General features: G+C 42.8%; 2 protein-coding genes across 10 annotated transcripts; one reads left to right on the top strand and one right to left on the bottom strand.

Annotated features, from left to right (window-relative positions):
• Positions 1 to 31: 31 nt before the first annotated feature.
• Rbp (RIM-binding protein) lies at positions 32 to 27,940 on the bottom strand. Of its 9 annotated transcripts, none has more exons than NM_001202298.3 (19): positions 27,607 to 27,940; positions 21,247 to 21,412; positions 20,981 to 21,079; positions 20,694 to 20,921; positions 19,385 to 19,508; positions 18,840 to 19,318; positions 16,956 to 17,499; positions 16,784 to 16,895; positions 15,954 to 16,132; positions 15,658 to 15,858; positions 15,205 to 15,395; positions 13,970 to 14,657; positions 13,665 to 13,900; positions 12,473 to 12,553; positions 10,832 to 11,449; positions 9,940 to 10,281; positions 9,077 to 9,365; positions 6,198 to 6,265; positions 32 to 3,462 (listed from the first exon to the last, which is right to left on the bottom strand). In NM_001202298.3, the coding sequence occupies exons 1-19, from the start codon at positions 27,711 to 27,713 to the stop codon at positions 2,680 to 2,682; spliced, it is 5,535 nt and encodes a 1,844-aa protein (NP_001189227.1). In that variant the 5' UTR covers positions 27,714 to 27,940; the 3' UTR covers positions 32 to 2,679. The 9 variants fall into 9 exon arrangements, with proteins under 9 accessions (NP_001189227.1, NP_001303508.1, NP_732028.4 ...); NM_001316579.1 differs by having other exon boundaries at positions 15,954 to 16,099; positions 16,956 to 17,469; positions 18,885 to 19,318; NM_001275672.2 differs by having other exon boundaries at positions 2,564 to 3,462; positions 15,205 to 15,389; positions 26,898 to 27,940.
• Positions 19,624 to 21,168, top strand: h-cup (heineken-cup). The gene has a single exon (NM_142205.2). The coding sequence runs from the start codon at positions 19,706 to 19,708 to the stop codon at positions 20,474 to 20,476; it is 771 nt and encodes a 256-aa protein (NP_650462.1). The 5' UTR covers positions 19,624 to 19,705; the 3' UTR covers positions 20,477 to 21,168.
• Positions 27,941 to 27,966: the final 26 nt, after the last annotated feature.

The raw sequence follows: 27,966 nt of genomic DNA, 5'->3' as shown, positions 1-27,966 counted from the left end.
GTTTAATTATTATTTTTTTTCGCTTTTTGTCGTTCAATAAGGAAATTATAATTTATAGAAAAAGTATAATAATACAGTATAACAATTTAGTTGGTTTTCATTTGTTTTGTTTATCCATTTCATATTGCATAGTACTCATTGCCATTATCATTTCTTTTTTTTTCTGTTTTGCCAGTGTGTGTTTAATGGGAATTTAATTTCATTTATTCTATATTGTTCGCTTGGTTTCCGAGGAAATAAACTGTTGTATAGTTGTATAGGTGTTTCTAGTAAATGATTATAGAGTGTGTATGTCTGCATTTGTCAGTGTCCGTATCCGTAACTGTATCTGTATCTGTGTTTGTGTCTGTGTGTATTTCCGGTCAGTCCCCGTATTTCGGATGTGATATATTTTCCGGTTTTTCGGGAACTTAACGGCTTCGGTGGATGCCGAAGTTAGGCTTGTAGATTGTAATTGTAGTTCCGATGTGGCTGAATAATAATACAGTGACTTGATTGTAAGATTTAAATCAGTTACGTGGGAAAAGTTAACGCTTGTTTCGATTTCGGTAAGTCCGTCTCCATTCAAAACATCTGGCTAATTCCGATATCTAATTTTTTCTGCCCGCACACTACTGCACATTTGCTTGGTTACAATTTACAGTGTTTGGTTTAATTGCAGTGTATCTATGTATCTATGTATGTGTCGTTCTGTAGTAAGTGTGTGTTTTTGTGTGTGTGTGTCTAAAGTAATCGTTTGCTCACAATTATTTTTGCCGGCCAAGCACATGTACATATGCAACTCTATGCGCTCTTTAAATATGCCTCGTTTAATGTATTTGTTTGGTAGATTTTTTCATTAATATACTTTGTTATCTTTATACTCTTCACATCTTGAATGTTTGTATTTCTTCGTAAAGCAAGAGGTACGCAATGTATTTGTTTCTGTATGCCGAGTGTATGAGGGCGCTGAGTCAAAGCAATTTTAAACATTAGGAAACATTTGACTATCTTCTCTCGATCCGGTTCAAAAGCAGGCTTTCTCGTGAGAGAACTAGCCACCGAACTGGTCGTATGCGGCGTAACTAACTATCGGTAGTAGTTGGTAACTTGTAATTGGTAGTAATTGATATTAAAATAACGTTCGAAAGAGTGTACTTTTGATAGGCAGGGGTAGATAGATAGCGATAGGAAGTACTTAGTAGCAAGGGGCGGCTTAAGTTGCTAAAGAAGGTGTGAGAAAGTCTCCTTGCTGAATTTAGTGAACATGTCTCCTGGGGCTTTTTTGATCTTCTGGGTATTCTGGGTCTATAACGCTACGATCTTGTGCTTAGTACATTATGTTTGTATTTGCCATTTGGGTATCCCATATATGTATTTATGTAGGAGTAGATCTCTCTTGGTCTTTGGTTTGCTTTAAGTTACACTGATATTTATCGCATATGGCTTCTATGGACATCAAACACTGAGAAAGTGGGGCGTTGAATAGAAGTTTTGAGTCGAGTAGTCGAAGGCTTTCGATTTGGGTTTTTTTGGAACTGGGAATTTTGGTATAGGGATGGGAATTTGGCTCAGGCTATCACTGGATTGAGAATAGAGTGGATTGGGATTGGGATTTGGGGTTTGGGGTTTGGGGAAAGTGATCTTCTTGTACTGGACTGGAAGTCAAGGTCGCCTAGTCTTGGAAATGCGCCCGATTTGAGGTTGGCTTGAATGCGAAATCGTATTTAGTATATGCGAATATATGTAAATATGTACCATATCGATTTATTTATTTACTTTAATGTATGTATTTTTTGTTTTTCGTCATTCCGCTCGTCTGACATTGCTCAACATTCGGTTGTGTTTTGATTTATAAATGTAATTTTAGTGTATTTCAATTTAGTTTTCAATATATTTTAAATATATACATATAATATATGTATGTTTATGTTTATGTTCGGTTTAGTTTAGCTTATGTGTTTGCTTTATCTTCTCATAAATCTTCTTTTCTCTATCGTTCCTCGTCTCTTTTTTGGTTTTTATTTATAAACTGGTCAGCAACAGTAGCAAATTTAACAATGTGCGTTAACAAATAATTGTAAATATAATGTATGTATATAATATATTTCTTCTCCTCGCTTACTTGTATTTGTATAATATATGTGTGTTCAGTATCTATGTGATGGGTGTGTATTGCATCTGTGTATATATGTGTGTGTGTGTGGTCTTGTATTATAGAGCTTTATCCTTTTAGTGGGTTAATGGAGTTGCAGTCACCTAAACCGGCAGGCAATTTGTTAAATAATTTTACAACAATTTATCTGGGCTTTTCTGTGGCTTTGTTTTTTTTGTAATTTTTTTGGTTTTTTTTTTTTGTGGCCCGGCTGTTTGGCCGATGCTGCTGTTGTCCGTCGGTCACTCATAATATTTTCATTAATTTAATTAATAAAAAATATTACCATTAGTATTAGTACTATTAGTCATATCATATCATATCATTTCATATCAACGAGAACAACAACATATGCATTGGCCTACAGTTCGGAACCGGGTATGGGTTTTAACTTTAGCATTGGTTTGTCTGTTCATCATTATCATTTTTGTGTTTTACTTTATATTAGCTTAGTAATCGTAATCAATAGCAATAATCATAATCATAATAGTAATAATAAGACTAATCTACGAATAATATAACAGGACCCTATAGAATGACCGGGGTTATTTGCCAAAGCCGAACCCGAATTTTCCGAAGAGGTCTTTGCCTTTCGACAGGACATCGCCGCCGGGCGCCGCTGCCGCGATGCCCTTGAGCCCGCCCAGCAATCCGGCGCCCGGTCCTGGAGGCGGCGCCTGGGCTTGCGGTGGCACTTGTTGTGGCTGCTGCTGCTGCTGCTGCATTCCGGGCTGCATACCCTGCTGCATGCCCTGCTGCATCCCCTGCTGCATCCCTTGCTGCATCCCTTGCTGCATACCCTGCTGCATGCCCTGCTGCATGCCCTGCTGCATTCCGGACTGCATTCCCCCCTGCTGCTGCATGCCCATGCCAGGCTGCTGGGCACCAAAGGCGTTTGCTTGTTGCTGCGCTGGCTGCACACCACCTTGTGGTTGCATTGGATCCGTCTTGGGCGGTTGCTTCGACCCAAATAGACCACCGGTGGCAGCCGAGGTAGCACCAGAGAGCAGGCTAGTCGCGCCGGAGAATAGTCCGCCCGTTTGCGCCTGTGTCGTCGGCGGCTGCTGCTGCTGTCCCATCTGCTGCTGTCCCATCTGCTGCTGACCCATCTGACCCATTTGACCCATCTGTCCCATTTGCTGACCCATCGGCTGACCCATTTGCTGACCCATCATTCCAGGTTGTCCCATTTGCTGCTGTTGCTGCTGCTGCTGTCCCATCTGCGTCTGTTGCTGACCGTACTGCTGCTGCTGTTGGAGTTGCTGCTGCTGCTGCTGCTGTTGCTGTTGCTGCTGCAGGCCAACATTACCAACGCGACCGATCATCCCCTGCAAGGTGGCGTTGGTCCAAGGACCACAAAAGACACGTTAGTCGGACTTCCAATCGGGAATCAGGTGGGCGCATTAAACGAATGGCAAACTAATTGTTAAGAATATATATATATATATATATGGTACGTATATTTATGGGGGTATCTTAATATTTTCATGGATTTCTTCAATGTTCAATGTCAAGTATGTTTTTTATTTTTTTTAGCTGGGGTAATCGGTTAGTTTAGCGAGGTCCTCGAGCATTTGCCGCCGAGTTGCTATTGATGGATTGGTTGTGTTTTTAATAATGGCAGCTACGTTTCATTAACTACGGAAAGAGGCTAGTCAAAAAAACTGAACTCGAATCCTCGTGGGATCCGCTCTAGATGAAACATACTCCGAGTGCCATCATCTCCGCATGGAGCGAGAGTAGCAGGAGGCTTGATTTCTAGCCCTCAATTGAAACGAGTAACAGTAGCATTACGTGATTTGATTCTTTATACACTTCCTTTGTTCGGAACAAAACGAAAAATATGTAGAACTAGCAACGTTTCTCAAAACTTTTTCTCAACTGAAATCAATAAAAACAAGCCTAAGGCCAAAGGCGAACGAAAACTTGCATGGCAAAAATAAAATGTATATGTATTTCCAAAAAGATACGCATTTTGACAAAAAAAAAATAAACTTCGGACAGTGCGAAAGGACTCTGGATGTGTCCCTCTTCAAACCGGACTTCTATGGTTCTAGAACTCTATGTATTTACACTATTTTGATGAAATAATGTCGTAGGTGGTGTTTGGTGAACGTGTCTAGATAATTGGTGAAATCAAAAATCATCAGCGGATCTTTAGCATCCAGAATGAGTTTGTGTCGATGAACTAAACGAATCAAATCAAAACATTGTGTTTTAACTCATCGTTTTGCTATATATTTCACTTCGGTGTTTGAGCATTGGTAAAAAAAAAAAGTAAAAGCTAAATGCAAATCTAGTTGGTTAACTTATACTTGACGAAGGTGAGCCAGAGGAAATCATATGAGGGAAATGTTGATAGTAATCAAAAGCAAATACACTTTGGGTTCAACTGAGGCGGGGAAAAGAACTGAATAAGCAAGTTACGAAAACCAAAAACTCAAGGTATTACACATACAGTGAATCACATAGAAATTTGTACACATTACATCCAATATTCCATATAGTAGTAGTAGCAATTAATTAATATAATTAGTAGCGTATACCAGTAAGAAAACAAAAATGTATTCATATATAGATATATATATATATATATTTATAGGTATGCATCGCGTCTTATCAGCAATACGTTTACTTGAGTGTGTATTTTGTATCTGGCATATATGGTATCTGGTATTTGGCGATTCTAAGATAAGGAGTTTCGGATACTGTGTGAATAGATTTGTACACAAATTAGTAAGCTTTTTATCTCACTGTCCGGAATTTGTATAGTTTGCTCATTGGGCTAAAAAAAAACAATAATATCTGGCATATTTTCAAGAAAATGCAGCTTTTCCAGTGACCAGGTAAAGCATATAAGTTTTCAATTCATCTGATGTTATTGCGGATTTATATATATATTGGGTAGCAAAATAAACTGATTTCTCCACTCTTCTTGGCAGATCAACCGCTGCAAAGCTTAGAAAGTCTGTAAGCTGAGTAGATATTGGAAAAATTAACAAAAAAAAAAAACAAACAAAAAGCAGTGAAATAGTTAGAAAAATAAGATAATTGAAATGTATGTAAATCAAGTGAACGACAAACTCAAGATAAATCGATGTAAATGATTGTTGCTGTGGAAATCGTTGCTGATATTTGTTTGAAATCCTCGTCAAAGTTTATATACAGACTATGCACACATATACCTTTTGTTCTGAGTTCGATTACGAGTATATTACAGACTATGAATGCAACGATCTTGGATTGTATCTTTACACGGACGAGCCTTTGCGGATTGGTTGAAATGTTTGTATTTATAATGTCGCTGTTGTCTTTGGATGTTAACTACAAGATAAACATGTTGCTAGCTATACATATGTACTATATATATATAGGTATATATAAATCAGTTGATTCTGGTATCGTTAATTGGAATGTTCAAGTACTGTACTGTAAGCGTTTGAATTGGGATTGGAATGGATACATATAGACATGGTGAGATAGGAAGTATGCGTATTAGCTATAGACATAAAGAGAGAGAGAGAGAGAGAGTAAAGAGGACGGAACAATGGACGATCAAGTCGAGTACTGGCGAGTGTGAAAGAATCCGCACAACACAGCCGGCGCGTGTGCAGGAAAGCGATAGCAGTATGTCAAGGGAAAGAGATGGCGTGTTCCACTTCTGTCTGAGTGTCGGGATAATACGTTATTTCCGGGTTCTCTATCGAGTGGGGACATTTTGCTTGGCCGAGAATCGGAACCGAAAAGTAATGAGTGACAGAGATAGCAAGTAAAGATATAGGTATAGGTAGAGGTACAGGTACAGGTACAGGAGTAGGTAACTGTTGTTGTAGTATCTGTTGTATCTGTTTTGTAGCAATAATAAGATGGTAGGTATTCGGTTTCGGGTGTTAGGTGAACAGTTGTGGTTACATTTGGCGTATTCTTAACTCTTTTCTTTAGATTAGCTTTAGCATTTTTATTTTCACAAACAAACAAATGATAGTATTGTATATCTTTTCTTTCTTTTCACATACGTTCGATATATCAAATTAAAAGGAAACAAAAGAGAAAGAGTATTTACCTGCGTTTGGTGATCGGGGGCAGGATGGCCCGTGTTGTCTAACAGTGTAGGGGAAGCAGGGCGAGCATCTATAGCAACGAATATAACATAAAGACTTCACATTTACCACAGCAGACCATTACAAAAAATTATTCGAAAGAAGTTGTAGTAGTCAAAACGGAAAATATCGTAATTGAAACTCAGGTCGAAATAAGGCATTGAAATCGAAATGAAAACGAATTGAAATATTGAATTTATTCGCGTTGAATTTGCAGATATAGTTCGGAGCTGCCTGTTCAGAAACTGTGATTAATGTTGTTAAGGTTGAAAAGATTGGATATATATATATATTTTACTCATTTACTCATTTCCGCGCGCAGTTGGGGTTAATCAAATAATCATTGTTCTATATAATTCACCGCACTTCACGAACAAATCAATCGACAACTCAAAATGAAAGGGTTAAATGAAACATTTCAATGGACCCAAAGGTCTCGCTTGACATCCAAATACAATACGGGCGTTTTCAAAAAATGTTATGTTTTAAATTTGATTTTGCGCAAAGACATAATTGAAACGAGATAAAGATGCGCCAAGAGGGATTCAGATTAAATCGGATTGTTAAAATGTGAGAGATAGAGAGTTGAGTTAAATGATTGCATTTGAATTGATAGTGGTTATTGGTCCAGACGTAAGTAGATTAGAATTGAATTAAATATTACCTTCTTCGTTTGGCTAACGAAATATAGCCCTATTTTAGCCCCGATTTCGGGCTTCTTGGGCTCTCTGAATTATGTTCAGATTTCGGTTCATTACTTGCATTTGCACAAGCTTTGGTATGCAGTTAAGAGTATATTTTAGATAAGATACATGTTATATGTATAGCATGTGGGCGGGCACTTAATCGGCTTAGTATGTATATATTGCATTATATATAAGTATTAGTAGTAGTAGTAGTTATATGGAAATAAGTAGATTAAATTTTAATTAGATATTTTACAATATAAAATGTACATTAAACACAAAGTACTGCTCGTATTTATTTGAGAATTTAAATATTTTGGATTTTGGTGCTTGGAGCCCTTGCTGATGCTGTTGTTGTTTTTGTTGTTATATTTGGAACAAAAATTAACAAATATCAAATATATATATATTTATATCGAAGAAGCTAATTGGCAAACAAACAAGACCAACATTCAGAAAACCAGAAGGAAAGAAGTCAACGGAAAACGAACAGAAAATCCAAAAACGAGAAATCAACGAGAGGAATCAACGCTAAAAGAAATATTTGATTCGAAAAGCAGATACTCGTACTCGTTCAAACGACATTGGGGTTATTTTCTTTTCTTTTTTTTTTTTAGGTTTAGGTTTTAAGTTTCGGTTACGGGTATCCGGGACTCAAAGGATTCATAGCTTAGCGGTACCATACTCCTCAACTCGACCGTAGTTCCCTAGGACCTTTGTCCCGACCGGATATGTCCTTCCACTGGCCACCACCACCACCACCAATCTTTGGCACTGGCTCCGTGTTCTCATCGGTGGATCAGGGCATTCTGGGTGACTTTCGCATTAGCACTACTTCGTCATCGGTACAAGGCACATGGCACATTCAGAGGTTGACTTTGTGATCTATGTTGCACGGTGGTGATCAACTTAGCAATGAACTCATTCGGCAATCAGGTGCAAGTAATTCGTATCGAATAAGGCAAACAATTGCTTCACTAAAAAATCAAACAAATCGAAACAAAAGCGAAAAGAAACCAATACTGTTTTCATATATACTTTAGTATAAGTATCATGCAAGAGACCATCTAGAATTATACACGTCTAGAAAAAGGCACGCAAGACAGGGAAAGACAGGATACGAGAATGATGAAGGAAATCAAATAATAATAATCATTGGTACAGACAATTAAAATAAAGCTAGGTGAAGACTTATGTACAGGTAAAAAGTTAATGAACATGAAATAATTGAACCCAATTTCCGGATTTTCTGATGAAAATTCTTCTTCAATTCGGGATGATAAATGATTGATCGATGGTGATGCTCAAATGCTTAGGAAAATTATATATCGTGTGTGTACAACAACAAGAACAACAACTATCTATTGTATATTTTTATTGGATTAGAATTATATCATTGGAATCCAAACAAAAGTCGTACAAAACAAGAAGGAAATATTTATATTTATATATATATAAGAATTGGAATTATCAAACTGATTGGTGCTGGAAATTATTGAATTTGTACATCAACGAAAATCGCATTTAAGATTAAGGGGAAAAAAATGGGAGAAAAGAGTTGTACAAAAGTTCGCTCGGAATCGTAATGAAAATCAAATTAGCGGCGTTCAAAATCAGAAATTGTATTTAACTTGTAACTGTTTTGTTTCACTTGAAATTTTATTGCGATAGAGAGTTAAGACAGAAAGAGAGAAGGAGTGAAAATATTCTCTGTGTTCGCTGATTTGTAATATATATCGTTTGGAAAACGAAATCAAAATACGAAAACGAAAACGAGAAAACACTTGGGGTATCGGAACAGAAATGGATTTCTATAGTATAGTATATATTATCCCGCTGGTGGAATTGTTATGTTGTCTGGAAGAACCTGCATAGTTATTCATCTCATAAAGTGCGTTCGAGATTAAAGTACATGTTTTGTATTATTTTGTAGTATTTCAGATTTCTTTTGAAAACGAATCAACCGAAAAGGAACTGAAAACGTTAAACAAAACACATTAACTCTTATTAGCCCGTTAAAGTTCTTCGAATCGTTTTGCAGTATCGTTCGATCATTGGTTAATTCGTATTCAATTCGAACCAAAGAATAACTGAAGAGTACGTAAAACAAAATGCGAAAGTCCATTGGCAGCTCGATCTGCACAAAGCCTACTTACTTTTGCCCGGCTGGCCGCGCCCGCCCATTCCGGGCATCATGTTGTCACGTGGCGGGGGCGGCGGCCCCCTCGCTCCTGGCCCCTGACCCCTGCCCCGTTGGCTCAGACCGCCGCGGCCGGCCACTCCGCCCGGACCCATCTGGTTGTTGTACTGGTCGGGCGCGTCCGCCAGGAAGTTAGACGGCACCAGGCCGCGCACGCCGTCCAGTTCGCCCATGTAGAAACCGTCTTCATCCATATCACCGTAGACGAGTATGATTTCGCCCGTCTTGAAACACAATTCCACCTGCTGTTTGGGGGGGAAGATTTCAAACATACGTAATTAATTAAAAATATTAATAAATATATTAACATTATTTATAAATTTAAGATCTTAGAACGAACTTAGAGGATATGGGCGCATGTGTTCAAGCTTTTCTTTTATATATCCTTTATATTTTTATAAATATGAGTATACAAGACGAATTGCAATAGAGGCTTCCTAATTGCATTTAATGTAAGTACGGAATTTGCCTAACAAAAATATAACGTATACGTAATGTGGGACTATTTATTTGAAATATTACGTATACGCCGCGTGGGACTATTTTTGGATACTATAAGTATGATTAATTACTCTACTTATTGGTAGGAAAACGAGTTTTCATAGCTAGCAGAGCTCCTAGCAATAATATTGATCCTTGAGACAGAACTCACTTCTTTGGCCACCGGAGCAAGAACATGTTGGCTAAATCCTGGCAGTAAACTGCCAAATAGACCGCCCATAAGACTACTTCCTGCCTGACTTTCTTCTCGTCTCGTCTTCTTTTGTATGCAAATCGAATGAGCAACAGGGCAAATAAAGATCTACTTTTTAGACTTACCTCGGCATCCACATTGGGACTCAACTCCTGGGGATCGTAGTCGTAGAGCGCGATCATTCGCTTCACGGGCATGTTGGCATAGATGTCACCCCAGCGGTCGCGGCTCACGTTGCGCATGCTCTGCTGCGGAGCACCTTGGCCGGGCATCACCTGGGCGGTGCCGCCCACGCCGACTCCCTGGCCCTGGCCCATCTGGCCCGGCATTTGACCGGGCATCTGTCCACCGGCAGTCATGGAGGCGGTGGTGTCCTCCACCTCGGAGACCATGTTGTGCGGCACATAGCCTCGGCGGCCACGTAACTCGCCCCAGTAGAAGCCATCCGCATCCTTATCACCAAATACCTATTTTAAATTAAATGGGCATATGCCGCAATAACCAGATATTAGTGGTAAGTCATTGATTATGGGGCAATGAGTGATTATTGTAGTTGTTAAGTGTATTGGAGTGCATAACGCTAACTTAACGAGTATTTATGAAACTATTAGAAGAGAGAACAACGTCTACATAGTGGATATAGAGTACTGTTTGGTTAGATAGTTGTGATTGGGTTGGGTTGTCTTGATCTGGTGGTCAGGGGTTAACTCTCAACGAATCTGATTCTTAGGATGAGATTACTGAGGATGTAAAGAGATCGGAGCGAAGGAAAAACATGCACTGATTCATTCAATTAGCGCAACAAGCAAGCGCAGCCAATTCATCATTGGTCGCCAATGCATCCAATTTGCATCTTCGATTGGGTTTTGCGGATCTAATCGCATCAGATCGGATCCAATCGGATCGTATCGGGCTCACCATTGGGTGGTTGGTTGCTCGTTGAGGTCGCTGCTTCGGCTGGAAAGTGTCTTGGTGGTTCTGTGTGGATTGGCTTATCTCGGGAATCAGGGGGCTTACCTTGATCGTGTCGCCCTCCTGGAAGGGCAGCTCTTCGTCGCAGCCATCGGGATTTGGACTCATCGTGGATGGGTCGTAGTCGAACATGGCCACAAAATAGCGGGGCTTCTTCTGTGCTCCGGGCATCTGACCCGGTTGTCCCGGTTGACCGGGCTGGGCCTGCTGCTGTCCTGCCTGCTGGCCGGGCATCATCTGGCCCTGCTGCATCTGCTGCTGCTGCTGTTGCTGCTGATTGAGCGGTCCTCGTGGTCCCATCATCTGGCCAGGCATCTGACCGGACATCTGACCGGGCATTTGACCTGGCATCTGGCCAGGCATCTGACCAGCCATTTGTCCAGCCATCTGACCTGGCATTTGACCAGGCATTTGTCCAGGCATTTGACCGGGCATCTGACCCGACATCTGACCCTGCATCTGCCCTTGCATCTGCCCTTGCATTTGCCCCTGCATCTGCTGGCCCTGCATATTAAGCTGGCCGGGAACTGGTCCTCGAAAGCGTGGCCCACCCATGGGACCCTGGGGTCCGTAGGGCTGCTGCTGCTGTTGCTGTGGTCCCTGCGGTCTTCCTGGAATCGGGACCATGCCCCGTTGCGCTCCTGGTTGGCCTGGCTGATAGCCCTGGTTGTTGGTGATGGCGACGATCGCAGGAATTTGAATCAATTTGAATGAATTTAAAATTTTGTTAGCGTTTGATTTTGGACACTGGTTTTCATTTTTTCGGGGTGTTGCAATTGGTAATTAGTACTCTGTTTTTCATTCACATTGTCTTTAGAGAGGTTTACGTTTAGCAAAGTGGAGGCGTCTGCGTTTAGCTGGATCGCTTTAGCATTCATCTCTTTAGACTACTAAGGAGGTACGAAAGCTGTATGTGTTTGTCTAGTGTGTGTAGAGTGTTTCAATGGAGCATTACGAGCTAAATACATATATAGAAACTGAAAAGCCAAAGATCTATAGCTGATAGTCGAAGTACGAAGCTAAACGAGTATGAATACTGAGGGGTTAGGATGTTGTCGGTAGTAAGAAAGCACGGAGTTTCTTTATGTTTGGAGTCTTGATGGTATCTTCAAGTGACTTGTGTGGTTGTTTACACATGTTTCTAGCATTTACATATATGTATAAAGGGAGCTCTTATATAGAGGTATTTGTAGATACATTTGGACAGAAGAATCAGACAAGGGTTTGACTAAGCACTGAGTCCAATCGCGGTAGACTAAAGGTAACTCTTTCTTCTAAGACCTACTGATCGTAGGACCAGAAATAGCCATGCAATTTGTAGCCCTGTTTTAATATTTATTTTCCAATCTTTAAGATTTTAGTGGTACTTACAGGTCAGCCGAAATATTTAAATTTCTTCCCTAATAGTTAATTAGTTAATTATTTACTAAGGAAAAAAATTAGAAAAATCTACAAAAAACTGAAAATTAAACCAAAGTCTGATTTTTTCTTTCTTGAATATACAAGCCTAATTGTCGCAGTTGTTTAGCAATAATTCTAGCTAAGCTAACCAAATAAATATGCATCGAATCTAGAAGATACTTGTACGCAAAGTGTTACAGATACTTAACGCTAGTGTGTTGTGTGGCGAGGTGTGTGTATGTGTGTGTGTGTTCAATATGCGGAGATGTTGTGGGTATAACTTACATTCTGGTTCACTTGATTCTGTGTGGGTTTCGAGAAGAGGCCACCGAGAAGGCCACCTAACAATCCGGAGCCTGCGTCGGGCTGTTTGTCGATTTCGGTATCGGTATCAAGGTGTACGGGTTCGATTTCAGTTTTGGTTTCGGTTTCATATAATGAAAATGAACATGTACTTGTTTCGTTTAAAATTGTTCGTTGCATTGCGTTTTCCTTAAGACAATTGATCGGCATTTCCGCTCAATATTTAGTTAGAACTCTACTTGAAATCGGAACAACTCAACCAAGTTCAAAATCTTAGATATATTTTATTATTATTCGGTAATTGCATTTTGCAGCTGACATGCTAGTTGTGAACTATACTCAAACTAACTGATAACCCAAAATCGAAAGGAAAATAAACCAAAGGGTTCTAGCAAAAGTCGCATACTCTGGCATATCTCTTAAGTACAAAAATGATATGAAATAATAAAAGTAAAATGTGAATAACTTTACATACATACAAGTTCTTTGGGTGGGAGAAGAAGAAGGGCTCAATTCAATTGCTTGGGTTCTTATCGCCAAGGACTAATCGAGGACTCAATTGTCTCGCAGTTCTTTGACATGTGAAATTTGTGTGAATTTTGTGCGATTGTCTCAACAATTTCTCTCAGTGTATGTATATAATAGGTTCATTTGCAAAATAAATCGACCGAAAGTAGTAGTAGTAGTAGTAGTAGGATATAGTATTGGAAATTTAAGGCAGTCAAAAAGATATTGGAGGATAAACAGAGAGAGAAGATGTAAGGAAGAGGTAAATGTTTAAATAAATAAAACTCAACGTGGAACTCTCAAGAGAAATATAAAACTTCAGAAATGATTCGATGCAATAGAGGGTATTCGTATGGATTTCGGGTAGTTCCGATTCAATCTTGGCATGGAGGTGCGCGGGTTTTACAAGCAATGGGTTCTTAAATTTCAAGGTATTCCTTTTGTGTGACTAGCATTCGGGTTGGTTGATAGTATGTGGAAGTTTACACGAGATCAACTTATGTATGTACATTCTTCGATGGTGTGTTGGCTTCAAGTTAAGATTACAATAGAATTGAGAAGAGCTCTCAGCCAATTGAAAATCGAAATGATAAAATGAAACGAGTTCACACAAACATTATTTACAGTGTACGCGTTGGCCGGACCACCAACACGGCGTCGCACTCACCTGATGACCCGGTTGACCCGGCTGACCCTGCTGCTGTTGCTGCTGCTGCATCTGATTGGGATCGTACTGGCCGTGATCCTGCTGCCCACCCATCATGTGCTGGCCCTGTTGACCCGGCTGGCCGGGCATGCCGCCCATCTGCTGCTGCACCGTCATCCCGTGCGGTCCCTGCGGCAATTGCGGACCCATGCCCATCTGATTGGGACCCCTGCGAGCCACCGCATTGCGCACAGTGTCTACAAAATGGCATGGAAGAGTTCCTTAATCAGAAGATGCTTCAATCGGAAGATAAGGATAGAGCTTACTTGGTATCAAGATGGGCGCACTGTCCGCCGACTGGGAATCGCGGGACTTGGTGCGTATGGTCACGGCACGCGGATTGAAGACGCCCAGCTTGCCAATGTCGATGAGGGCGTGGTCGCCGGTGGGCGAGTTAATGTCGGTGACCTTCTTACCATCGGCGTACACAGCATAGCCGGTTACAGGCCCCGTCGAGGTGGGCCTGTTAACCGGCTGCCATGTCACCAGAATGGTACCATCCTGCGGACCGGCCTCTAGCTGAATCTCCTGCGGCGGATCGGGCAGGCCCTTGGTGAGGGTGCGGAAGTCAGCATACGCTCCGGGCGCCTCCTCCTGTCCCGGCCGCCCAGCTCCGCCCGTTTGGCCCACATTCGCCGCATGCTGGCCCACGGCCCGCAGATGCTTGGCCCGCACCGTCACCCGGTACTGGGTGCTCGGCGCCAGGCCAGTGATTGTATGCCTATACATGCCCGGCTTGACGGTGCGCACCTCCACATTGTTTACACACACCACGTGCTGGTGGTTCGAGTTGGCCGGCAGCCACGAGATGACCGCCGAGGAACAAGTTATGTGCGAGGCGCGCACCGCCGAGGGGCCCAGATGAGCGGTGTCCCGCCCGATGATCATCGTGCAGGCGGCATCCCGCGATGTCTGTCGGTTCTGGGTTACGCTCCGCACGCTGATGCGATGCGGCTGGAGGGGCAGAGAATCGGATGTCATTACTCGGTCTCATAAATGGATAAGTGAGCGAGACGTCTCATAAGATCAAGAATAAATTAAATGTTCTCATTTTTGGAAACATTATGTTACCATTTTCTAATTGATTGAATGCCAAATTGAATATTGTATAGTTATTGTATTCAAGAAGATATAAAAAAAAAGTACGATATGATAGATCAGATTTGTAGGGTTTTTACCACAATATCATTGCGATTTACTGCTATTAGACATAGACGTAAGTGTATTGGTCATAAATAAATGTGTGTATTGCACTCGATTATTTATTGGTAACATGCGAAAGTTAAATAGTGAGTGGAAATGGTAAATGGAAACCGGAGTAAATCGTCTAAAAACAACATGACATGTGTGCATCTTGTTTAAAGACGGTTCACTGGCATTAGTATTTGATCTTGGGGTTGGATGGTGCTTCAAAGGATGCCACTGCTTCGTAGATCCTAAAAACCGATCTATTCTTGATTTTAAGATGACTCTCATTCCCACTGTTGGCAGCTCATCTCACCCGCGTGGAGTCAACGCCCTCGATAAGCGCGCGTGTGCGTTCGTTGGCCTTCACGGTGACCTTGAGCACGCCGTCCACGTAGACGTGGTAGCTGTCGATGAGGTTGTAGCCCACTGGCTCCGGCGGCGACCAGCCAATGAGCACGCTCTTGTTCAGCTGCCGTTCCAGCGTCAAGTGCTTGGGTGCTGGAACTGCGGGGAGGAGCAAGAAGTGTGTCATTAGCCAGCTGATTGACCCAGGGACAATAGCGCAGCTCTAAATGCAGCGGACTAGGTGCTAGCGATGCCCCAAACGGCTCAAGGTGGATTAAATCGCGGAACGGGAATCTAATCAAGGGTCTAAGTAATGCTCACATTCATGCCATGCACAGGGCGACGCATTCGAGGATCGCCACAAAAACCAAAAGATTAACAAGTTGAAAGGACCAAGTGATTTTGGACCGGGAATAGTTACCATTGTCGCTGATGTCGTCCTGGTCGTGCTCCAGATCGGTGTGCGTCTCACTTAAGCGTGCCAGATCCTCGTGGGTGTGTGTGAGCAATGGGTTGTGCGGTGGCAAGGAGGGCAGCGACGTGGTGTCGCACTGCATCGATCCGTCCTCGGCATCGCGCAGCGTCGACAGCACCGCCTGGTGGAACTCCAGGAGGTCGTCGCCTAGCAGATACAGATACAGATACAGATACAGATACAAATGCAGATACAGGCAGAGATCGTGGGTAAGCTATTGCGCTTGGCAGTCATTAACCCACCTACTAAGCGTTGCACAAAGGAGGCAGGAACAAGGCCGCGTCGCCCGTCCAGCAGCTCCGCATCTAGGTAGCCACCTTGGGGCTCACCACTGGTCCACACCAGCAGATAGTCGCCGGCGCACAGGGAGAGCTCGCCCTCAGCCTCCCTGCAAGGCATGGAAAGGAATTCATTATGAACACTGAAAATAACAAAGGTTAATCTGATGTGTTCTAGGCATAGGTTCGGTTAATCATACAACCGTTGGAGGGATCGTTTAAGGATTGCGCATAAGGAAAATCGTTTAAATATTGTATTTATAACTCATTGGTTAGTTAAGAAGATTGAAGTTAAAAGCATATAACAAAAATACATAATTGCTTGCTCGGTGTATCTTAAATAGTACTAAAGAAATCTGTTGAATACCGTTGGTAATCTAGGTAATTAGCTATTAATTAAATTGATTTATAAGTACAGTAGTTATATTTCCCTTTATATTGAGAGTTAAACGCTAAAATGCTAGTAAGCTACGAAAATATAATATGGCGTATACGGCTGGTTTGCTTTCTAGTTAAGAAAATGTTGCATACTTTTAGGTGGTTCTGTTTTCGATTTAAATAGATGTACATAAATTGTATTAATTAATTATTATTAAAATGTCTTAAGAGAATAAATAATAAACTGAATATCTAAAATGTGTTTGAATTTATTCTTGTATGCTGGATTTAATTAATGTAGGTTAATTAATTAAAGATTGATGAGTGATATTTGTCTCGTGTAAATGATTTTCATAACTTCATGCAATGGGGAAATGGCTTTCGGGTAATATTTAATAAAAATCGTGACTACTTACTCTGGAGGATCATAGGGAAATCTGGCTATGAATACGCAGCAGCGGCCCTTTCCAGGAATATCGAGCATATCCACCTGCGGTTCACTGGCTCCATTTAGGCCATGATTGCGAGCTGTTCATAAGATGAGATATTAGTTATAATCTTGGAAAATGATTAGACCATTATACTCACTGTCCAAATCTAGGGCACCCAGTGCCAGACCGCCGCGGTTATGCATCATGGAGACACTGAGGCCGTCGGTGAACTCGTCCAGTCCCCAGTTGTTCGGCGGAATGGGTGAGCAGGGCGAGCTGCGGTTGTACCGCGTCAGCGGTATGTCAATCTCGTCCAGCATTTTCATTTTGGAAGCCTGTCGCAGGGCGGCCGCGGTGAATGGATACGAGGCGCTCGACGCCACGTCCAGGAACGGCGGACCATAGGAGCTGCCCAGACCACCGGCTCCTCCGCCGCCACCGCTTAGGCCGTACAGAGATGTGGCTCCAGTGATGCCGCCAACACTTGGTCCCACGCCCAATCCGCTCAAGCCGGTGGAACCCAGTAGGGTGCCGGTGTCCAGCAGGCCCAGATTGGCCATGGTCGGGTGCGTCAGCGAGGTGCCGCCACCGGCGCCCAAAGCTGAGTAGCTGGTCGAGCCGGCGGGCGGCAGGTTATGCGAGTTGAGTGACAGGAGGGGCATGGTTGTGCTCTGCAAATTGTACAGCTGTATTGTTCCGCGCTTCTCGGTTCGATTCAATTCGATTCGTAATTTGATTTGTTTCCAATTCAAATTCAATTCGGGTTTAATTTCAGTTGCCGTTTAGTATGTATGTGTATTGTGTGGAATTTGGAATATTCGGGTTTTTTTTCAGAATTTACAGGGTATTCGTTGTGTTTGTGGTATTTGTACAGGTGTTGTTACACAAACATAGAATCACACACACAGAGATACAGATGCAGACATACATATAGATCGAGTCGATTGATTGATTCGTTTTGACCGCACATCAATCATAATCGGAGTTATGGGAATCGAGTTAGAGATTTCATCATTATTACAGTAGTAGTAGTAATAGAGAGAGAGAGAAAAAAAGGGAAGACAGAGAAAGCACATAAAACGGAAAGAGAGATCACAGATACACGTTTATTCAGCTGCCATTGGAAAAAGGCATCTAGAACGTCTTAAATGGACATCTATGCATGAACAACTGAGCATGTTGGTGGTGATTTTCGGCTGGTCATGAGTGCCTATTGAATCTGCAATTAACTTAAGCCGTCTCCAAGCGAGGATTCGTGGTTATGCAACACGGCTAGCATCCAATCATCACCATTAAAAAGTTTATCAACGAGTAACGGAAAGCTTTCAAACATGTAACTCCTTCAAGAGATATAAACTTAGTAAGTATGTATATGTCTGTAAATGCAGCAGATGCATGAGCTAGGTTGTGTACAATCAGTTTAACAATATATGAACTTCGAAGGAATGCTTCAAAACTATTTGATTAGCTTGCAAGAAATGAACTGAGTATAAGAAGCAGTTCTTCGATTTGTGCATGACCAATGATATATGAATATACATTTGAATAATATTAGTGACATTTATAACTAATACCATCCTCGATACGAGTGATTTACAATGAAATTTTATAGCATGCCAGCGAATTTGATTTCAATGATACAGAGAATACTTATGTAACAGGCAATCAAAGGTCGAATACAGATACTCAAACGATTTAGTTTTTAAATGGTTGTGTTTGTGATTCAGTGTAATGTGATATTCGGTGGGTGGCTTTCGATGTGAATGTATTTATTTTCATCAGTAATGAGACTACAACAAACGGCCGGTGGCTGCAGCAGCGACGATCAACAGAAGCGGATGGTCGCTATATATGCTATATGCTATATGGCTAGGCTATATGGCTACTCAAACGGATCGAATTTACATACAACTTATAACGCATATATATAGCACTTTCTAGATGTGGCAAGCTTTTAAGCAAATCGATCGGCAGCGGTACATAATTGCTGTGGTTGCTGTTGTTGTTCGTAGTTCATTGCGATTGAAAATAGGTGGTTTACCTGACTTAATGCCGTTGGCATAGCCTTCATCGTGTGAATATTTACCGGCAGGGGTGGAATGCCAGTGATTCCACTAGTTCCGCTCAGCAGTTTCTCCACGGACGTCTGTCCGGTTCCGTACTGCATCGATTGAATGGCATGGCTGCTTAGACTCGAGGATATGCCGCTGATTGAGTTGGGCACCAGGGCCGATATGGATGATAGGCCGCCTTGGCCGCCGCCCCCGACCACGCCTCCCGATCCAGCGGAGACGCTGTGGGCGGCAGCAGCGGCGGCCGCGCTGTGCGAGCCAAGACTGGTGCCGCTCAAGCTGGTGCTGGCCCCACCATTGGGCAGCGTGGAGGCCAGCGATTGCGGCAGGCTTGAGTAGCCGGAGGATAGGGCGGAGACACCGCCGCCGCCGCCGCCGACGCCACCTCCTCCTCCTCCGCTTCCTCCCAGAACTGCTCTTTTGTAGCGGTTCAGTTCTTCTTCGAGTTCTGCGGGCATTACAAATTCCATTCTATATTCTATTTCTGTATTAGTGTTATCTCTGGCTTGCTTACCACTCTTTGATATGGTTCTAAATTCGCTATTTACCGTGCTCAACATGGAACTGGGCGGCAATGCTGACATGCTGGCGCTGGCCGAGGTGCGAGGTTGTTCCAGCTCGGCCAGCACGCGATTATCCTGCAATTAGGCAATAAGGATAGATAGATTTGTAGTAAAATGACAATTCTCTAGAGAACTTGAATGTACATCTTAATAGGCTATTACTTTAGCATTGATCTATTATTTCCCCAACTGCCCTGAGAAGTCCGAAGTAGACAATTTTGTATAGAAAAAAATCCAAATTCAACGTGAGCAATCCAAACCAGATTGGACGGATGGATAGCTCGGTGCCATCCGGAGCCGAAAGCGGTCTTATCAAGGAGTACAAGGACTTTGCCAAATGCCTGGACGAACTGGAGTTCAAGACCGATGAGCTGCTAATCGATGCTAAAATGGTGGATCAGGAGTTGGCCAACTGCCACAAGTTTCGCGAGGATCAGCTGCTGAAGCATCTGACGGAGAAGAACGACGACGACGAGCAGATGCAGTTGCTGCGGGAAAACATCGAGCTCAAGGCGACCGGCGTTGAGTTCCAACACGGCATTGAGCTGATCATGGAGAAGTACCGTGAGCACAGCGAAGGGGACATGTTAATCGATACCTACCAACTGAGGGAGCACTACCTGGCCGGTTTGTCGAAGGTGGTCGAAGAGCAGGATGCCCGCATCGAGCGTATGGTTGATGTGATGAAGCTAACTGTCGACTTCGAGGACCGGAGCAGTGCCGAGAACCAGCAGATCATTTGCCAGCTGACTGATGAAAATGAGCAGTTGCGTCGTCAGTTGCAGATCAGTACCACCGATGAGCTGTTCCGCCAGGGAGCACTGAGCTCCAGCGAAAGTAGCACTCAGATCGGACCAAACGATTCTTTGGATTCGAGTGCCACCCGGGAGAATAGCATCTACAGCATAGATAGCTTCCTCTCCTGCCTTTCGCCGAGCAGCGTGGAGGATGATTCGGAGTGCTCATCCAACAATTCGCTGCTGAGTGAGCTGGAAGTCACTTGCTTTATTGAGGAGGCTCTGGCCGAGAAGCCCGAGGAGTAGACCTACAACATGGACGAATAGGCACAACACACGTTCCTGCCCCACTGCAACACTGGCTGTTTACGTTGATTGAATACTTGGTACTTGGTACCCGAAATATAATTTCATTCGAGGCTACACTATCCACACACTACTAGCTGTCTGTTAGCTGTTGCTGTTCTTTCATAAAGATCTATATACCATTTGCACTCCTAGGAGATTAGTTGCACTTAAATACCTGCTCAATCTTTGCCATTATGATATCAATCTCGGATCCTTGGTCCTGGTGGCTGATTGTCGGTGCCCAAGTGACGGTGGAGCTGCTGGCCGATGTAGGAATGGTCGCGCCGCCACCGGAGGACACGCTCCCCATTCCGGAGCAGGCCGAGCGGGATGCCTGTTTGGCCTTCAGAGCCGACGTCAGTTCGATTTGCAGCTCCTCGCAGCGCACATTTTCCAGCGCAACCTATGGATTTTTAGAGTTCAATACGATTGAGTAGATATGATTTGAGGGCATATAGTCACCTTCTTTTCCAGTTCCCGGGCTCTCGACTGCAGATTCTCCACCGCCTCGGCATCGGGACGAGCGCTACCGCTCAGATTGCGTATTTGTGCCAGGGTTTCCTAGGATAGCATATATATATAAATACAGATAAACAAAATGTTCTATAAATCCTATAACAATACAATTGCAATATACTGTTCTTAAAATCAAACTATAGTACCATAGTTTTTCATCTGAAATTCCATTAATATGTGCATGAGTTCACGGTACCTGGAAGGACACTCACCTGATGCGCCCGCTCGATCTCCGTGCGCCGCATCTCGGCATCGCGCAGCTGCAGGCTGAGGGCGTCCAGCATTCCGTTGGGGGTGGTGCCAGCGGCCACGGCAGCGGCCGCCGACTGATGATGGTGCATCGACTCGTACGGCATGCTGTGGCTGCCCCTCGGACGACTGCAATGGAAGCGATAATCGCACATGAGAATGGGGTCAGTGAATCTGCAGCACGACGAATGGACGAACTGCCGCTGGGCAAAGACTGCAGGACTTGGCAGCTATAACTAGTTGCTGCTTTTATTATCCCTTATTTATTCATGCGCCTGATGGCTGGTGCCTGCTGCCTGGCGAATGTGGAAATAGGTCAGCTGCCTGGCACGCACGTGTCCTTGGGGTTCAGTGTGTGTGCGTGTACGTGTACGTGTGTGTGTTTGGATTGTTGCGAACTTTGAACTTTGGGTTAATTGCCTGCCTGACCGTATTTATTGTCCACGCACAGCCTACAAAATCTTATATTGGTCGGCTCGGCTCATTCAAACGCTTATCTTAATTTCATAGTTTGCAGCACAAGCTGTCGTTTATGGTTTATGGTCAACGGTATGCCAAAGGTTTAATTAAAATTATTTCTATTTTAATTCGCCTTGCTTTTTAGCTGGCACACCAATTCGAACTGAGCCAGCGCAAACATTCGGCATTCGCCACCGAAGAGTTGCATTACTCATACGCCACCCTTGCTAGCTGAGACAATGGAAGGCGCCAGTTTGTCTAGACGGCGGCAAGACTAGATACAGTAATCAGGTCCGATTCACTTGGGGAAGTGCTAAGGGAAGTCGGCCTGTTGGCATTTTGAGCTCTGCCATAAACGAAACCTTAATCCAATCATTTAATGCAGGATATACAAAATTGAAATCCATTTACCGGAGCTGCGCTGCATCGATAAATTGTTATTAATACATCAAAGCTCGCATCCATCGGAAGCCAGTGGACCACCACTGCACCACCCCGGCACCACTCACACCACCACCCACTGCACCACCCACTCGGTGGGCTGTCAATGCCACTGTTTATGTGAACCGATACCGATGGCTCGGATGCCTGACATTTAAAAGCTATGACAGCGTTTATCCAGTGCCAATGATGATGATGATGGGGATGATGATGCTGGTGATGATGCTGCCTTTCGCCTTTGATGCGTTGTTGTGGTTGCTGTTGCTTTCGGCATTCGTGTTGGTGGAGCCCCGCCCTAGTGGGCGGCTGCATGACAGCATTTAGCCGGAACCAAACGGAAGTCTTTGGCATTTGCGAAACGCCCTTCCGGTTTCAAGCACTGCCCACAACGGCATTTTAATGGCAACATCTATAGGTGGATGAGCATCTTGTTGCTTGGAAACAGGTGATACCTTTAAACTATCTACAGGAAAAGTGGGTTCTTATAAGCTCTTCTATGCTTAAAAACCTGCAGTCCAAAGAAAGGTCATCAATATAAAATAATCTGCTATCGAAAAGGACATTGTTCTAAAAGTCCTGCTTACTGTTTTGTAAGAAAAGATTATATTTCAAGATTTTATCTTTAAAAGGTTTATGTATTCAGGATACAATAGAAACATTTGCAATAGAACTTTTGAAAGCCTTCGAACCTTTAAAATAGAATAACGACTTGTCCTACAATCTGTGCGAAAACTTCTTGACTACAAAGTAAAGTAATGAGGGGGCTCAATTACGTATTCCAGGTGACCCGCAATCACAGTAATTATCTCATTAACTGACAATCATAGCAACTTGATGTCCTGTCATTCCACTTCAACTATACACTATGCACCGTACACCATAAATATTAAGTACTCACTGACACAACTGCAGTGTAGCGCGACTTGAATGTGAATGTGAGAGGGAAATGGAAAATGCGAACTGGGAAAAGCGATGGGAGAAGCACAGCCACTAGTTGCTGTTATGCATAGTGCCTGCGTGTGTGTGTGCATGTATCGCTTTGTGTGTGAGTGTTACAACTGCAAGAACAACAACAAGTAGAAGCACATTTGCCCTACTACAGTTACTGTTACTTTGACGCTGTTAATGGTTCTACTCTAATTTTTGGAAGTGCAAAAGAGATAGTTGAGTGTAACAGTGCGAGGAGGTCAGCTACATAGACTGCGAGTGAGCCAGAGAGAAAATATCCCTCTAGAGAGAGAATGAGTTCGCGCATGAGCAGAGGACACTTACTGTTAACAGAGCTGTTACCGTTAAGCTACTCTGCTAATTGTTAACATTTCACACTAACCGTCAGTGTGGCCGTGCTTGCTGTATGCGTGTGTGGGTGTGTTTGCGTTTGTGTGGGTGTGCATGTGGGCCGCAGGATTTTTTAATTATGATGAAGCGCATTGCAAGCATTTTGCAATTGAAGTCGATGTGGCCAAGAAGCCTTTGTTGATGTCAGTTGTAAAAGTACACAGAAAGAAACGAAAATTTGTAATACAATGTTCCGCGAAGATATGCATAAGTAAATGTAACAGTACTCATTAAAACCTAGTTTTCATATGCCGGGAAGAATAAAGTCTTAAAGGATAATACTGTCATACTAAGGCACCTTCATATAAGTATGCAATGCAAGGGTTATTTTTGTATAAAAGGAATTCTTATGTTCTCAAGTTAAGATATTTTTTGATAAGTTTATTTAGCTGATTGCTCGTTGTAGTACATGAAAACCCATTGTTTCCTTTAATGTACCAGTAAGGTTATTTTTTTTTTCAGTTAGTTAGTCTTATATGTTTGACGTGTCCTTTGTCCGGCAGAATCCCTAGATTGCTATCCGGCCGCTGTCATTTCCTTGTTTGTCTTCAAACACAACATCAGTTCTAGCCACTTACGTCTCCTCTCCCCCCTTCCCATTCCCCCTCCCCCTTCGCCACAATTCCCCTCGTCCTGCCTTAACCCTCCGCTGGGCACCCAGCGATAGTGTCTGTCTGTGCCTGTCGGTGACTATTTTAAGCACCCCACCGTTTGCCGCACACTTTCGTGGACTTGAGCAGTGCTTGGCACCATTTATCTCCACACAACCACACATACGCACTCGTGCATGTACGCACACACACAGCGACAGGAGCCTACGTCACAGGCGACTTGTTTGCCAGCCTCCCAAACACAGAGCAAAATTGAAGCCATCATGAATTAATTATCCTTGGTTAAAGGTCCATTCCATCAGACCATTAATAAGCCAAAATGTATGTCATTTTAAGCTTATAACTTACCAAGTTAATGCGAACAAATTATAAAAATAAATATTATGTTAATCAAATGAATGAAAAAGTTTTTTAAATGAATGATTAATGTACACGCTTTTAAACTGAAATCCTTGGCAATTATTTACTTAAAGTGCTGTCAGTAAGCAAAGCGATCTAGTTAGCAATTAAACATTTAACCTCTGGTCTCAGTGCGTTCTTTAAGGAGGAGGTGGCATCGATGTCTGGTGGTGTTGTGAGGGGGCTTGAAATTTTAATGAGTTCTTAAAGTGCAGATTAGCCGGAGCCTCAGACTGCGCACCAGGCAGCCTCTTCGGAGGTCCGATGGAACCAACCAAGCCACCCAAAACTGGGTTGCGGCCTGGCTATGCTTTACACTCTATTAACCCACATTCTGGCCAAAGTCGTTGCGGCCATCGGAGTAAATTAAATGGAAAATTCCCATTCACTCGGAACTGAGGCACGTTATCTAACAGGGAGAAAGCAGGGAATTGGGAAGGTAACCTCTGCCAGCACAGTATCTTTATTTCCGCACAACGTGCCGTATGCGTAATATCATTTACAACTGCAAGGCGACTGTCTAGTGAAATATACAAAAAGTCGTAATTAAAACAATATTCGTTGACTATTCGTGGTTGGAAAAAAACGCCACAAAGAAATGAAACGAAATATTCCTGCCAACTTTGTTGGCCCCAAACTTCGACAAACTAATTTAAAAACTTTGTTGCGTTTTTGGTTTTTGGCGCGCAGCAACTTTGATTTACTTTGAAATGAAGTGCCCAGAAAACCAAGAAAAAAAAGCGGGAGAACAAAAGTTGCAACTGCAAAATGGCAATTTCCACCTTGTGTGTTGACAGACAAGTTTGCAAAGAAAGGCAATTAATTAGCATCCGGAATCGGTTGCCTTGGCAAACTCACGAAAAATGCAAAAAGTTGGCCATACCAAGCTAATATTTACATATTCTCCAGCAAAGGTCGGTGAAAGTTTTAAAGCACCATTGTCTGCTCTTCGATGCCCTAATGAGCTGTCGTTCAATTAATTGAATGCTCACACACTTGGGCCATAACAATCAAGTGCTTCTAATTGCAGCAATTATAGCCGACGAAGGCAGGGGCCAACAGCCATTGCCAACAATTACATGCATAAATAGTCGACAATGTGCTCGAGAATATGACGAGTGGCAAGTCCTAAAAATAACACTGCGAGCAGAAACTTTTTAAAGTCGAGCAATTACAATTACAATTACATTTAAGATGTTGGGAAAAGTTCATTATCCTGCTGCTGGCATGACCTCAATCGCAGAGCCAAGGAAAAAAGCGAACCAGAACACGAGCACAAAAACTATCTTGCCTATTTATAACAAGCTGCTCACACACAGGCACACACACAGACCCACGAATTTCGTCGCTTCTGGCGCTGAAATACTATAGAAAAAAACCATAGCACAGTTATGGGGTGGAAAACCAAACCGCCAAACCGGGAAATGGGAAGTGGTTCGGAGAGAAGCAGGGGGATCCCCGCCTGTGGACATCTCATGGTCGCAGTTTGGCTGGCAGCCCAGCATATAAATTATTGAATGATTGCCATCTGTCAAAATTGGCCAAACTCAACGATTAATCCTGCTCGGAAAAATCCAATAAAATCATAATGGCTTTTCTTTTCAAGCCGTTCTTTATATTTTTCAACACGGGGGATCTTTCTGTTGGCTTAAAGGAAAATTCAATTGAATAGTTGCACATTTGAGTTCTTCATGTATTAAATACATATGCAACATGTTAATTTAAATTTGGCCAATTATGTTTTAATTCATCTACAGAAAAAACTACATATTTATAGAAGGAAGCTATGAAGACTTTCTTTTCATAATAAGCCCGTCTAGGTTGTGATAATGTTGTATTAAGTATCCGCAACGTGTACCAGGCCATCGACGCGTGACTTTCGATCATTGCAGTGGAAACTGAGTACAGTGGGCTATAAATATATACGAAATACGTGAAAGCATTCAATCGGTGGAAAGTGCTGTTACGGGTATTAAAACACCGCTCCAGAGAAGGTAACGGTAACCGCATGCACGCTGTAGATACCTTTAGTGTACATATATATGTATGCATATGTACATGCATACGTACATACACACGAACGTGTGTGGTGGGTGTACACTGTATGTAGTATGTGTGTTACGCACGCAGCAGCAAACAACTTTAACATTGTTGTTGCGCAGGCTGTGGGACAAGTGTGAAGTGAAAACCGCCCCCAGAGTGCGAACCCAAAAAGTGGGACTTTTCTGCTGCTGCTGCTGCTGGTGCTGCTGGAAGCTTATGAATATGAAACGCTCACACACACATGCTGCTCCTGCCGTTGTGGCACTTGCAGTGGTATTGGTGCTGCTCCAGTTTCGTTGGCCATTTACATCTACTTTACTTACATGCCTCTCGCTCTTTTCGCTTTCTCTGTATGTGTGTGGCGGGTGTATGCGTGAGTGTGTGTGGGTGCGCGCTTTTTTGTGCCAAAATGTAGCTGAACTCTGCTTTTAGCCAATTTCTCCGATTTTATTTAGGCATTTTTCTATAATTTCGGTTTCATTCACCATTTCGCCTGCCTCGGTTTTACAGTGATTACCCGCATTTGCATATTGTATATGCATCAGCATGTGGGCGAGTATGTATATGTATATGTTTGGATATATGTATGCATGTGAGTGTGTGTGGGAGAGTGTAGTTTTACGCTGGCTGCTCTTTTTCGTATTTTTTTTTTTTTTTTGCCTTTATCGATATGCTTACACTTTTACTTTTCACTGTCCCACCATTTTCCCGGAATCATTATATCTTTCACTGGATTTTTTAACTGCACTCGCGGCGAGCTTTTTCACGTTATTGGCGAGAAAATGAAATTTTCACGCAGCAGCGGTGCTGTTGGGCAAACATTTGGTGTACAGCGAAATTTTTCGTGAGCTCGCTCGCTCGCATAACAGCTCTTTTTTTCAGCTTGCGCAAAATAAGTATTTACCACGCGATTTTGACACTTTTTGCTTAAACTGCGGTTTTCGTTTTCGGAAGCACAGGATTTTATCCTTTCTTTTTGGGTTAACTTTTTGTAATATTTTGTATTCGGGGGCTTTTGAACGGGTTGCGAACCTTTTTTGCTGCTTGTGCTTCTGCTTCTTGCTTGCTGCTGCTGCTGCTTTTTCAGGTCGCCTGTTTTCCTCTTCCACGTTTGCGCTGGGAAATTCACATAAATGCATATAGTTTACACTAGGCTACGTAGGCTGTACATAATATATCCGAAAAACGCGATCGTTTCACTGCTACTATATAGAAAAAAACTCCGCCTAGTTGTCCACTTTCTGTGGGTAGTAGCAGTTGGGTCTCAGTGCGAATACCGAAAAGTGGGTCATCTCGGTCGCGCTGCTGGCGCACTCTGATTTCTACCCAACTGCCAGCTCGGTGCTCAGTGTGCCAGAGCAGAGTGGCCCAGAGAACCCAGAGCCGAGCACT

The sequence above is a fragment of the Drosophila melanogaster genome, chromosome 3R, assembly GCF_000001215.4.
Source record: "Drosophila melanogaster chromosome 3R".
NCBI classification, from domain to species: Eukaryota; Metazoa; Arthropoda; class Insecta; order Diptera; family Drosophilidae; genus Drosophila; species Drosophila melanogaster.
This window is presented reverse-complemented; position numbering and strand designations above follow the sequence as displayed.

Bases quoted from the DNA above. Each gene is read 5' to 3' on its own strand.
- h-cup (NM_142205.2), top strand. From the start codon at position 19,706: ATGGATAGCTCGGTGCCATCCGGAGCCGAAAGCGGTCTTATCAAGGAG.
- Rbp (NM_001202298.3), bottom strand. From the start codon at position 27,713: ATGCATTTATGTGAATTTCCCAGCGCAAACGTGGAAGAGGAAAACAGG. The intron at 20,922-20,980 runs GTGACTATATGC...AAAAATCCATAG, and splicing joins CCCGGGAACTGGAAAAGAAG to GTTGCGCTGGAAAATGTGCG. The intron at 13,901-13,969 runs GTAAGCTCTATC...GCCATTTTGTAG, and splicing joins TGCGCCCATCTTGATACCAA to ACACTGTGCGCAATGCGGTG.